The 14,137-nt window shown below is 38.3% G+C and overlaps 1 protein-coding gene across 6 annotated transcripts; it reads left to right on the forward strand.

Moving 5' to 3' along the window:
- Positions 1-3,131: 3,131 nt before the first annotated feature.
- LOC147498559 (uncharacterized) lies at positions 3,132-6,189 on the forward strand. 6 transcript variants are annotated; one of them, XM_086560507.1, is made up of 7 exons: positions 3,132-3,455; positions 3,547-3,620; positions 4,963-5,025; positions 5,377-5,424; positions 5,621-5,683; positions 5,773-5,836; positions 5,934-6,189. In XM_086560507.1, the coding sequence occupies exons 2-7, from the start codon at positions 3,561-3,563 to the stop codon at positions 5,936-5,938; spliced, it is 303 nt and encodes a 100-aa protein (XP_086416633.1). In that variant the 5' UTR covers positions 3,132-3,455; positions 3,547-3,560; the 3' UTR covers positions 5,939-6,189. The 6 variants fall into 6 exon arrangements, with proteins under 6 accessions (XP_086416633.1, XP_086416632.1, XP_086416634.1 ...); XM_086560506.1 differs by having other exon boundaries at positions 3,132-3,283; positions 4,948-5,025; XM_086560508.1 differs by having other exon boundaries at positions 3,137-3,283.
- Positions 6,190-14,137: the final 7,948 nt, after the last annotated feature.

Genomic DNA, 14,137 nt, shown 5'->3' on the forward strand with positions numbered 1-14,137 from the left:
TGAGGCCCTGACTAACTAGCAAATCTAGGGCGAGTATCAGTAATCATGTTTATGTTAGGACAGAGACAACGAAAGTACTTATAAAACCAAATCTCTAAAAGTCCTGTGAATCCTACAATCTGAGGACTTCTACTTCTGAATGTCTGTGAAGATTTATCTAACGCCGATATCAATGTGGCATATACTGAGCTACCAAGGTCATAATCTCTTATATTATGCAAATCAGAAACATAAACATAATATCAAAGTCGTACCGTAGAATGACCATTTAGAAACAAAACATGCCCAATAAAAATATCAAAGTCGTACCGTAGCTTTGACTGTTCTACCTGTTCTCACTACCAGGTAGAACAGTCAAAGCTAACTCCGCTTGTGTATCAAGATCCAAGAGGGGTTCCATATATGCAATATTAATATGAGATAGCTTAATACCAGAAGAATCATAAGCATCCACATCCAAGCGAAGAAAACTCATAAACATACTACCAATATTCTCATAATTTGTATTAAAAGGTATCGATTGGCCTATACCGATACTCAACTCAGAAATCATGGTGAAGTCTAGTGGTGTGAACCCTAACTCCGCACAAGAAAAATGAAATGTATGAGTTGTATTCCATTATCTTTCTACTAAAGTTATGATCATTGCCCAATCAGCTTTCTCATAATCTACATAAACTAAAAGACCCAAAGGTGTACACAGAATACTATCTCTAATATATACAAACTCATCCACACTCTTAATAACCTTCCACCACTCTCTAACACCAAGTAAAGCTGATCTAACTCGATAGTCAATAACTTGCTGATATTATGAAGAAAACAAATAATGCATATAAGATAAATAATTAATTGGTCCAACTCAACTAATTAATGCATAATATTCAAAATATTTAATCAAAACTAATTAATTATCTGAGAATTAGCCACAGCACTCGACACGTGTTTTGTATCATGTGTAGAAGACACAACTTGCATATCAAGTGCTTCACCGGGATTAAATTGTCAATCGAAGTCGTTCATTTGATACTCAAGTACATAGGGATGTCTATCAGTCGGCGCGACATCCTTGGCTTCTTCTCCCCCACCTTCTTGTACTTCCTCTGGTTCTTTTACCTCTACTTGATCGCCAATGTCGTTTGTGTATTGCCAATACACATCGTCATCACCGTCGAAAAGTTGAAAATGATCCATATAAAATTTCAAGAGTTTAGGTAGGTTTTTTTTTTTTTTTACTAAGGAAAGGGTTTATAATTTAGATAAAAGTTAAAAGTGATTGAACCGCACGGTTTTGGTCATCTTTATATAGAAATAGCATGCGGTGTTGAGAACAAACTGCGTTGGGCTTGGGCCTGTCAGATGGGCTTTAGTAGCGCAGTTTTGGGAAAACCGTATGGGCTATATGGCACGGTTTATCGAAAACCACATCATTTGATGTCGAAAATTTGATGTTGCTCCTAAAGATGGTTGGTATTTTTTTGGTTTGGTATTTGGTTTGGTTCAAAATTTTGGTGTTTTGTTTCACTCCTAAAGATGCTCTTACTAAGTGGTTTTGGACATATAATCTCTGAGTCCACCAAAAGATGTTGAAAATTTCACGTAAAATTGACGGCCCAAAACAATTGGAAATTGCAAAATGAATTTGACAAGGATATATTCCAAAACTAGCTCATTCTCACCAAAGTTCTCAGCCTAACTGTTTGATACAATTTCTCTGTTATAAGCTGGCTGGAAACACTAGATCTAAAACAAGGTGTTTATCACTTTTGAGTTCTGGAAAATGTATGTCATTACGTAACTTGGGTGAATGAGCGATAAGTTTAAAACTCCTAAATTCATAGAGTTGATCAAAGGACTAGGTATGTTGGTCCAAATCAAATTTGAGTTGGATTAAATTTCTCAATATTTCAAGCATCGCCCCAAAATCCAAATCAAATTTGAGTTGGATTAAATTCCTCAATATTTTAAGCACCGCCCGAAATCCGGTATGTGCACATTTCATATCGTATTGAGTAGACAAAAAAAAAGATTTATTACAAGTTTGTCATTGACCTAAAAAATATATTTTGTGTTGGCCACCCCCAAATACATCTAATTAACATGTTGGCAACCTCTTATAGTTCTTTTCTCCCCACATTTAAAACTCAGAGTTAGAGTTTACATAAACAAGTTGAATAAGAATTATTATAATCAAACATTTGTAAATTTCAAATAATATTTAGTTTTAAATCTAAATTTATTATTTTCTATTTTATTTTGTACAATTGTAAATCAACAACTAGTTTAGGGTTTAGGGTTAACAAATTTTGTACCAAAGTCTCATGTAAATTGTTCTCAATAGCTATCTTAATTTAAAATTTTATTTAAAAATTCTACAAATATTTGCAATTTTGCACAAATATCAATACAAAATTTGGTGATAATTAGGTGAAGACAGTTAGAGAATAGTCGAAGAGAGAAAAAAGACATGAAGACTGAAACTAGTTAGTATCAGTTTCTTGGTTCTTGGTGAATTGGGAGGGGGTGTACACGACCTTGTGTAGTACCCAACATCAGTACAGACCCCAAATTAGATCCAGTTGGGTCAGGGTCTGACCCAAAAAATAATTGCGTACATAAGACTCTTGGATAAGAGTCAATGACCTAATACATAGCTATTGGATAGGAATTCAGGCAGCATTGACCTGATACATAGTACATACCAAACTTGGATTTTGAACTAGATTCAATTCAACTCATGCCTCAGGCAGTCAGGTCCCATTTGATGCTCTACTTGATACTTGATAGTCATTCATGGTGTCAATTTTCTAAGTTGAGTCTCGAGTAATTGGCAATTTGGCATACAATATGATATGGTATAGAATCTTATGATATAATGGCAGATAGAATTTTTCCCATAACAACCAATTGCAAATGAGTAAGAGAATCCATGAGGAAAAAGAAGGTTGATAAACCGGCCATAACAAGAAACAAAAACTAGAAATAGACACTAGCTAGCCTCTTGTATTTCAACTTCTTCCTAACTTTGGAGTTTTCTATCCAAAAGCAAATTGAGAGGGAAAGATATTCTTGGAGATTTAGGCATTAAATACATGATATATATATATATTTTGGAAGACTCCTCATCTTTTGTTGTGAATTGAAAAGAAGCTAGGTTTGTGTGTTTGTGATGGATCAAAGATTGTGATAACTTCACAGTAACAACTCCATAGCGAACCAATACTTAGAAATTTTTGCAGTACTCCCTAACCCCACTCTTTTGCCCTTTTGGCTCCTTTATCTGGTTAGTATTCTCTTTCTGCAAGCCATCTAACATTCTTATCTTTTATTTATTACTTGGTTTCTCAAGCACACATCCCCCTCACTCCAACCCCTTCAATTCTCGCTCTTATTATCTCTGTCTACTCTTGTTGCATTTTGCCTATCACGCTTGTCTCTATTGCAAAGCGCGCAAGGTGAAATAAAACTTCTTGTTGATAGTTTCTTTCTTTTGACCTTTTCCCTCTCTCTCTCTATCTAAAGATTTGTTGGTTTTTTGTTATTTAGGAGGAGAGCTAGAGATGGCAGGTTGCGGTAGAGGTGAAGAGCTAGTAGGAGTAGTGGCTTCCCAAGATGAAGAGGTAATACATCCATCGATATTTCCTTTTGTACTCTTATTTGAATTTCATTGCAGAGTAACTGAAAACCACCATTCAAGACAAAATTTGAGATTTTCCCTGGACCGAATGTTATTTAGTTTAATCTTATCAATCATGGGATTCATGGTTGATGGTTTACCTTACACGCATGTCCTAGTGTCCCACTAAGGGCAGAGCTGGGCAGAGGCACTGTTGCACATTGCAAACAACCTGCCCCCTTAGATTTTGATACGATGAATATCAAAATATTTACCGTACTCATTTATACTCTAATCGATGATCAATAGGCAGAGAATGTATATAAATATTAGGTCTGGGCTACCACGAGAATATGATAGGGATGAGGGTTCCGAAACTAACTGTTCAAAAATCAAAAACAAACTCATATTCAAGGATCGGTCTCAGATTTCATCCTAAAGTTATATCGGTTGAATTATTTTTATTATTATTTTTTTAATAAAATGAGTCCTTGGGAGTTGGGATGGCAAATCTTTTGTTTTTCGATGAATGGTTGGGATGGCAAATCATGAAAACTTTCCAAATTAAAAAAAAATTGGGAGATACAAAAGGGAGAATCCTCCAAATATTTTTCTTCTTGCGGAAATACGAAATGAACGATATATACCTCGGATACAACACACGAGTGAAGAATAGTAAGGTTAGCTTTGCATACCTGTGCTTAGCATATATGCCTACTATATGCTATAGGTAAATGTATATACATAGTTACATACTCTATAAGTCTATATACATTTCTGCTATGCCAAGATATTTCCGGCCATGGATTGGGGTACCCATAAACTGTCGGTACCCCTTTTTTCAAAAAACTCATAAGGCTACCACCTACCAGACATGTGTACAAACCAGACATGTGTAAGTGTAACATGTGTACAAATACGAGGACGATCCTTTTGCAGAGACACAGAATTCTTGTGTTCATCGGTGGTGGGCCGTATATGGTCCACTTGTGGAATCTTATGTCACAGCGGAAAGCCCATAATGATGTACGTATTATTGGGAGGTATCCAGTTAGGCGTTTTGGTCAACAGATACGGATCGCGCTATATTTGGCTCAGCAGCAGTGTTGCGTGGACATTTTGAAATGGAAGACAAGCCATTCATTTTATAACCACAAGTATATGGTCATAGGTATCAATGAAGTGGCATGAGTATCCCAATGGACTTTCAAACAACAAGGCATTGGTCCTCCTCTTCTATGTTGAACCCTTATATATTCCTCTTCTAAACTGTGCTAATAGGTTTTCAATCTTCTACCTAGTTGCATTTTATCCCACTAATAGTCTAATAGGAATTTAACTGGCAGGGCAACTCTTTAGAGAAGAAATATGGAGCACTTATTCCAAAAAAGAAACCGTTGATCTCAAAGGTAACTTCGTGGCTGATCGTTTCTTTTTTTTTTTTTTTTATGCAAGATTTTTTTTTTTTTGATGGGTAAATTTAAAAGGATTAACGAGTATAGATGAGCCAATTAGGATATCTCCTTACTAGATAGGAAATTAGAGTCTCCCCCCAAACACACAAAAAAAGAATTAGTTTGGGAAGAAACCTTAATTTCTCATATAATAAAGAAAAATCCTAATTGGCTCATCTAGTGGGGGGGGGAATACTAGTTAACCCAATTTAAAATATATTAAATAAAAAAAAATGTACAAAAAATATTTAGAGAGGCAACAAACTACACTCAATTAAAAGTTAAATTACTTTAATTTATTTTCAGGACCATGAGCGTGCTTTCTTCGACTCTGCTGATTGGGCATTAAACAAGGTAGTCATACAAGAATTGGATTTTTTTCTTTTTTGGTATAAAAATGATTGGACTTTCATATAAAATTTGGATTGGCCTTAGTGACTTTTCATAAGTAGCTAAGAGTCTAAGACACCATCTTAGTACAGTTTCACACTTACGCAGACTCTTTTTTTTAAGCCTTGCTTAAGCTTACAATTCATTATTTTTAACCCAGCAAGGAGCAACTGTGGGTCAAAAATCAAAAGTTGCAGTAGAAAATTTACGTCCAAAGTTGAAGGTACACTTCTGAGGTACTCTATAGCTTTATTATGTTATTTTTTTATCATGAAATCATTGCTTAGTTGAACGTGGCATGCAAATCAACAGCGAACGCCTCATCAACAGCTACCTCCTCGAAAACCAACTTGTTCGTCTGGCAGGGATGGGCTAAGTAAGCTTTTTCTCATCCCAAGTATTTGTAATATATTTGAAATTTAAGGGAAAAATAAAATATTAATTGATGGTATTTTTGTTTGACGATGTTGCAGATTAATTGGATTCAATTTCATGTGGCTGTAGAATCAAATTGCACGATATATTCGATACAGTGAAGTCTTTTGACTAAACAAACAATTGAAAACCATTCTTGCTTGGACGGTTGGACCAATATAATGGAAACTGTTCGTACCATAGTCCGTCTCTTGAAGAAAGAATAAATTGAGCCATGAAAAGCCCATTTTCATTATCTCTGTTGGGCCACATGCCCATTTAAAGTTAATGCATGTAATAATAATTCTTGGTGAATCCGTTTCTTCGGGTAGCTAGAAACCAGGTAAAAATGTCTCCAAATTTATACATGATGTAGAACTGTAGAAGAATTTCCTATAAAAAAATGAAAAAAAAAAACTGTAGAAGAATATGAACTCTCAAGCTATAAAGAAAGATATATCAGCAAAACTGGGCAAAGCGCTGACAGTGTTCCGTATTGAAAAACACATTTGACCTCGAACATTGGATCATTGGATGATCAATGTAAGAAATTAAGATCTCATTTCCCTAATGGATCAAATATGAAATATGGTAGGGTAGCTAGTCTTTTTCAGTTGTAGATACATTTCACAACGGTTGGACTGTATGGTACATAACCTTGCATGTGGTTTCAATTTGTTCAAATATATACACTTACTAGAAGCCCAGGAGCACACTTGTGTAGTGACACTACTTGCTGAGTTGTAGGCAATACTTCATTTCTTATTTTGATTTCTCTTTATATCCTTCATCAGTTTTTTTTTTTCTTTTATTTATTTTTAGCACCAAATATGAACGTAAAGTTTTGGAAATCCTTTCTCATGTTGTTTCCAAATTTTGGTTAACTTAATAACCTTAATTGCACTAGCTGTAACTAAGGCTTCCTAACTAAAACTGAATTCTGAAACCATGTACCAGCCCGCAGATAAAATTAACAAGGCATGTTCAATTCTGCATCCTTGAAACATTGAACACAGTACTGTATAGAAAATAACCTAACCATATTTGGTAACCTTCAAGACCAACCTCTCTAGCACATGGGGTTGCTCAACCCACATGAAAGTCAACCTACAGACACTTACACTCCTCTGCAACACTGAAGGAAACAATACTGTCATTGGATACAGCAACTAATGACGATTTGAGGGGAAAATTTATAGTTTTGTGCCGTCAAAACATAGTTTAATATATTTCGTAACATGTCCCTTATCTAAGTTCTAAGTCACTAACAAAGTAACAAGAGAATCTTTAGGAATTCCCATCACTCCCTCGAATTGGACATGTCTAGAAATGGGAGTGCTGCCTTATCACGTAGTTCCAAACATACTTCGTGATTCCGAAAGAAACTCCGGAATTCGCTCGGAATTTCGATTTTCCAAAAAACCGGAATTCTAAATATAGTGTCGAAATAATTGAAATTCTGAAAGAATTCAAAATTCTGAATATAATAGGATTGAAATTTATTGGATTTCGGTTTTGGATTTATCAGAATTCCAAAAATTCCGAAATCCCGAACTATGTTTCGAAAGCAACTTGATATAAAATTAGTATGTCAATATACTGACAGAATATATTCAACAGAAAAGGTTGATAAGTGCTATTATGGTCTGTTTGGAATTTTTCTTAAGGAATTGAAATTAAAAATATAATTTCAAGACTTACAATTTTAAGTAGTTAAAATTCCTAAATGTATGGAAATCTAAAGTTTCTACCCTACCCTATAGAAACTTACAATTTATTGATTTTGGAGATTTGAGGTTTCCATTCCAGTATAGAAAAATTTGCCAAACAAAGTAATTCTTAATTTTCGGAAATATATTCTAAATTCCACCCTAAAATCTTAGTTGCCAAACACACCCTTATTGTATTTAAGTCACCATGTTATACGAATAAAAATTAGTAGAGCAAAATTGTGCTTTAAGAAAGGTCCTTTTTTCTAACTTCGCACATGCATGCCCTTTAAAACTGGTCGCATCATATGTGCAGGCCCGGCCCTGAGCAGGTGCAATGCGGGCGACCGCACAAGGCCCCAATATACAAGGACCAAAAAAATAATATTAGTAGAAAAGGTCTATTTGGCAAATCACACGCCCAAAAAACTAGAAATTTCACAAATCAGAATAAGCAACGGAAATATCCCTTCATATTCTCTTTCCCTATTAATTATTTTCGTAAAAATAGAAAATAAGATATATAATAAATAAGCATTATCGAAAAGATAGATCTTCTCAACGACTAGATATCTCTCTCAACGACTAGATACCTCATTAATTATTTGCCTCAATTACTCAAAAAAAAAAAAAATCTCATTCACCATTTCACTTTCTAATCATCTAGTATTCTCTCATTCTCAAAATTTCTTTTTACAATTGTGGATTTGTATTAGTTTTCACTTTGATTATTCACCTAACTTTTGATTCTTCTTCAAGTAAGTTAGAGATTAAAATCAATTTTTCCTTTCTTAAATATTATTTTAATAACTCAATTTAATTCCAAAATAATCTAGTCTAATTTAGTGTTGTATATATATTTTAACTGCATGCATTAGACATTGTCATGTGAATTGTGAAGTGTGCAGTGACTTCATCAAGGTAGACGCATACCACTATCGTTCATCTTCATTTAAGTATTAAACATATTAGGAGACTTTTAAGTATACAAGAAAGACTAAATGGGCTAGCATTAATATCTATTGAAAATGAATTTTTAAAGAAAATTAACTTTGAAAGCTTTTTGCAGCCAAAAATGCGATAAGGAAATATTTCGATAATCCATTTTGTGTTGATGAAAGAGTACTGGAAGAGGGCCACATTTCGCTGTTTGCACAGGGCCATTGAAAACTCACGGATGGCCCTGCATATGTGATACATGATTCAGATAAGCTAATTCAAGGATATGAACAAATCAACAGAGGATCCAAAAGTTGGTCTAAGAATTTTTGAAGTTGTATGAAAATGTGGTTTATTTTACCTTGACACTACATGAGTTCATGATATGTTGCTCACAAGTCACAAGCTCTCATTTACGTATGTCAAAGGCCTAAAATGTGTAGGAAAAAAATGACACGTTTTGATTGCTCTATCATAGTGACTTACTTATTTTATCTTTTTATGTTCAACACATGTTAAACCTTCGATATTTGGAGGTAAGGGTGTGAAGGAGTAGTTTTCACATCCAATGAATATCACACACGTGTCCAGCACAAACAGAACTACCAACCGACCTCAAATACTCACTCTACGAGTTCGCTTCATAGTGACTCAACTCAGGCAGGCGATCTATGCGTCTCGCTTCCAAAGCGACGTCACCACCAGCCGACCTCAGGTACTCGTTCCACAAGCTCGCTTTAAAGTGACTCGGATCGGGTGACGACCTCGTCCAAAACCGACCTTTCCAACACTTACGCCACCCAGTTCCATAACGACTCGTAACGTACGTCACTACTGCTGACTTTATGACCGCAACTTCAGTCATGCACCTCATTAAACCTCCATATATAACTCGCCATCATGGCTCGCAAATGACTTGAAGACCTGAACCTGACCTGACGTGGGAGAAGAGGAAGCGCGGGCATCTTGCCTATATAAAGAGTTGGAGGAACTACGTCGGATCTTATTCGAGTCTCCCCCCAGAGAGAGATCTTGATACGTAGGCAGTTCGTCCACACGAACTTGGTCAATTCCAATATACAAATCCTTTCTCCCCATAAACTGCCTACATTTGTAAGGTTAACAAATCATAACCTTTACATTGGCGCCGTCTGTGGCTCGATTTCTTAAGAAACCACAAATCTTCAAAACAAAAACACCTCAAGCCCACGAAGCATGGAAAGTATATAGGAGCAAGTCGAGAACCTGGTCAGCCAGCTTAGCATGATGAACGAGAGCATCACCCTGCTCCGATAGGAAAATGTTGCGCTAAAAAATCAGGTCGCATCGCAAAACTCGAACAAAATCACCGCTGAGGACGGCATCAACAAAGTGAAGGAGAATGCATCATCGCTGAGGTCAAAACCCCAACAACAGGCTCTCACCGCGACTTGGCAAAGGAGAACGTTGGGGGCTCGATCAAAGGAGTCGCTTCTGAAGCCAAGGCCCTAGAGGTCGCCCAATCTCCTGCAGTCAAGGAGGCAGCACAAGAGACCAAGACCCCAGAAGTCACTCAGCCCACTAATGCGGCAACTCAGCCCGAATTCAAGGAGCAACTCAACGTTGGAACGACCACTCAGTCTACTGAAATGCCACCCAACCCACCAGATCAGTCACAAGAGTCTCGCCAATTGAGAACCTAAACTTCTAGGATCAGTTCGGGCTCAAGCTATCAAACAAACAACGATCTAAAGCTAGGAGCAACTCAACGTTGAAACGGCCACTCAGTCTACTGAAATGTCACCCAACCCACAGATCGGTCACAAGAGTCTCGCCAACTGAGAACCGACACTTCTAGGATCAGTTCTGGCTCGAGCTGTCAAACCAACGATGATCTAAAGCTAGGAGCAACTTAACGTTGGAACGACCGCTCAGTCTACTGAAATACCACCCAACCCACATATTAGTCACAAGAGTCTCGCCAACTGAGAACCTACACTTCTAGGATCAGTTCGGGCTCGAGTTGCCAGACCAACGACGATCTAAAGGTAGGAGCAACTCAACGTTGGAGCGGCCACTTAGTCTATTGAAGCGCCACCTGACCTTCCAAACGATCACCCGGCTAACAGAAACGCCACCCGACTTACCAAACGGTCACCCGGCTTGTAGAAACGCCACCTGACCTACCAAACGGTCACCCTGCTAACAGAAACTCCACCCGACCTACCAAACGATCACCCTGCTAACAGAAACTCCACCCGACCTACCAAACGGTCACCCTACTTACATAAACACCACCCGACCTACCAAACAGTCACCTGACTAACAGAAACGCCACTCGACTTACCAAACGATCACCTGGCTTACACAAACGCCACCCGACCTACCAAACGGTCACCCGGCTAACAGAAATGCCACCCTACCTACCAAATGGTCACCCGGCTAACAGAAACACCACCCAACCTACCAAACGGTCACCCGGCTAACATAATAGTCACTCGGCCTACCAAACGGTCACTCGATCTAAAGCAAGGAGCAACTCAGCGTTGGAGCGGCCACTCAGTCTACTGAAGCGCCACCCAACCTACCAAACGATCACTCGATCTAAAACAATGAGCAACTCAACGTTGGAGCGACCACGTACTTAGTCTACTGAAACGCCACCCAACCTACCAAACAATCACTTAGAGAATATCTCCCCGACGAACTCATTATAGCTCGCTTCATAGTGAACCAACAGTCTCTCTGTGAGATCACCGAGCAGTTATCGAGCAAGTCGCATAAATATTTATTCACGAACTGTCACCATCAAAGAAAGTAAACAATCACCAATAAGACTATAAAAGCATACTCCATTCTCCATTCAAAGGGGCTGGATCAACTCCATCCGCTAGGGCTGGATCGACTCCCTCCGCGAGATGCCCAGATCTACTCCATCTTCCTCCACGCTCTCCAGAAGAGACCTCTCTATCTACCCTAGGCTCTACACCTCACACACTATCTTCTTCACTCTCCATAACCACACCAAATCATCCCAAACATGAACTATGCCTGACTTGATTCAGGCTCCCCAAGAAAGAGGTTGATACGTAGGCAGTTCGTCCATAAAGAACTCAGTCAAAGCCCATCACAAATCCCACAAAACGAGGTGGTTACTATTTCTGTTCACAACTGCTCGCATCCTCACATGTGCTAAACACTTGCTATCGTTCTCTCTCAGCATATCGCTCCTCTGTACAAAGCAACCTACTGAGATGGGGCTGTGTGAAGGAATAGTATTCACATCCAATGAATACCACGCACGTGTCCAGCACAAACAAAAATACAAAACTACCAATTGACCTCAGGTACTAGCCCTACGAGCTCGCTTCATAGTGACTCAACTCAAGCAGGCTATCTACATGACTCGCTTCCAAAGCAACGTCACCACCAGCCGATCTCAGGTACTCGTTCCACGAGTTCGCTTCAAAGTGGCTTAAACCGGGTGACGACCTCGTCCAGAAGCGACCTCCCCAACACTCACGCCACCTAGTTTCCACAACAGCTCGTAACGTACGTCATTACTGCTGACTTCATGACCGCAACTTTAGTCATGCACCTCATTAAACCTCCATATATAACTCACCATCATGGCTCGCAAATGACATGAAGAGCTGAACCTGACCTGACGCGGGAGAAGAGGAAGCGCGGACATCTTGCCTATATAAAAAGGATGAGGAAATATGTCTGACCTGATTCAAGTCTCCCCCCAAAGAGAGAGATCTTGATACGTAGGCAGTTTGTCCACATGAACTCGGTCAATTCCAATCTACAAACCCTTTCTCCCCAAAAACTGTCTACATTTGTAAGGTTAACAAATCATAACCTTTACAGAGGGTTTGCGAGAAAAAAAGGTTCTCGATTGCTCTTCGTCTGTCACGCCCCGAGACCCAACACACATCCCGAGGACTGAGGAGTGAATCTCGAGGCTAACACCATCCCAATTCTAACGAAATTTCAGCAGAGTTTCCTTTGTTTAATCGACGTTTCTTATACAAAAACCTGTCATAACCCCTGGACATCCCATAATTCATCCTTCTAACCATATATATATTCAACAACCATATATACTACTCTTAACTTTAGATACTACAGGGATATGACAGTATATCTACAAAACAAGGAGAAACGTTGCCAAATACATCGATTATTACATCATAATGACCTAGCTCTCTATATATACAACAAAACAAACTAGTCTCTTTCTATACAACCAAAAGAAAAGAGCTATGCTATTTATATACAACAAAAGAATAAACTAGACTATCTTTATACAACCCAAAATATGAACTTGACTCTGTCTCTCGTCAAGCATGGGGGAACCCACCCAAATCCCCATAACCATCATCCTCGGTGGTAGGGAAAGTCTCCTCTGCAACGGGCTCGGCTAAAATGTTAATGTAGGATGAGCAAAACAACTATGCCCAGTAGAAACGCACATAACCAATAAATAGTCTACTTATAAAAAACATTTAAAACATGCAGGGTTTCCATAAAAGTATTCAAATATCGTGACTATATACATACATCACTAACTAGCATAAATCATTTCGACATGCTTTGTTAATATTCAAAATATAGTTTTCACAATCATCATACAACTATTGTGGCCGCTGCATCCTATTAGAATGGTGAGGGTACGACTGGTACTCAGCCCTAGTCACAGGCAAATGTTGGTTCAGTACTTTCCAGTGTGAACCATGCACCGTTGTTTTCCTGATTTTACCGGCAGGGAGCTGAAATGCCATTGTTGTGTTCGTATTGCAATGAGAACGTATAGTCCTCCATGTACTCAACCCATCTCCTCTGCCTCATATTCAAATCTTTCTACGAGAACAAGTACTTGAGACTCTTGTGATCAAAGAATATTTCAAACTTCTCACCATACACATAATGCCTCCATATCTTTAGAGCATGAATAATCGCCGCTAACTCCAAGTCATGAGTAGGATAATTCTTCTCATGGGCATTCAATTGTCTAGACGTATACGCTATCACTTGGCCTTCTTGCATTAAGACACATCCTAACCCGGTGTTAGAAGCATCAGTATAAATCACATAACTCTTCTCCGGATCTGGAATAGTCAAAATTGGTGCTGTTATCAATCGCATCTTTAGCTCTTGAAAAGCTTTTTTGCATGCCTCCGTCCATTCAAACTTCACTTCCTTCTGTGTCAATCTAGTTAAGGACGACGCTATGCTAGAGAATCCTTCTACAAAATGACGATAATAACCTGCCAATCCCAAGAAGCTTCGATTTTCGCCGACGTCGGGCCTCGACCAATTATTCACTGCCTCTATCTTTGAATGATCAACTTTTATTCCATTCTTCGATACAACATGCCCTAAAAACTTCATCTCATTCAACCAGAACTCACACTTGCTAAACTTGGCATAAAGCTGATGATCAACTAAGGTTTGGAGAACAATCCTCAAGTGTTCCTTATGTTCAAATTTCTAGTCTTGAATAAATCAAGATGTCATCTATGAATACGATAACAAATTGATCTAAGTATTTCCACATCACTCGGTGCATGAGATCCATAAACGCAGCTGGCGCATTTGTCAAACCGAATGGTAACACCAAAAACTCAAAA

The sequence above is a fragment of the Coptis chinensis genome, chromosome 5 (assembly GCF_015680905.1).
Source record: "Coptis chinensis isolate HL-2020 chromosome 5, ASM1568090v1, whole genome shotgun sequence".
Lineage (NCBI taxonomy): Eukaryota > Viridiplantae > Streptophyta > Magnoliopsida > Ranunculales > Ranunculaceae > Coptis > Coptis chinensis.

Bases quoted from the DNA above. Each gene is read 5' to 3' on its own strand.
- LOC147498559 (XM_086560506.1), top strand. From the start codon at position 3,561: ATGGCAGGTTGCGGTAGAGGTGAAGAGCTAGTAGGAGTAGTGGCTTCC. The intron at 5,425-5,620 runs GTAGTCATACAA...TTTTTAACCCAG, and splicing joins CTGATTGGGCATTAAACAAG to CAAGGAGCAACTGTGGGTCA. The intron at 5,684-5,772 runs GTACACTTCTGA...GCAAATCAACAG, and splicing joins ATTTACGTCCAAAGTTGAAG to CGAACGCCTCATCAACAGCT.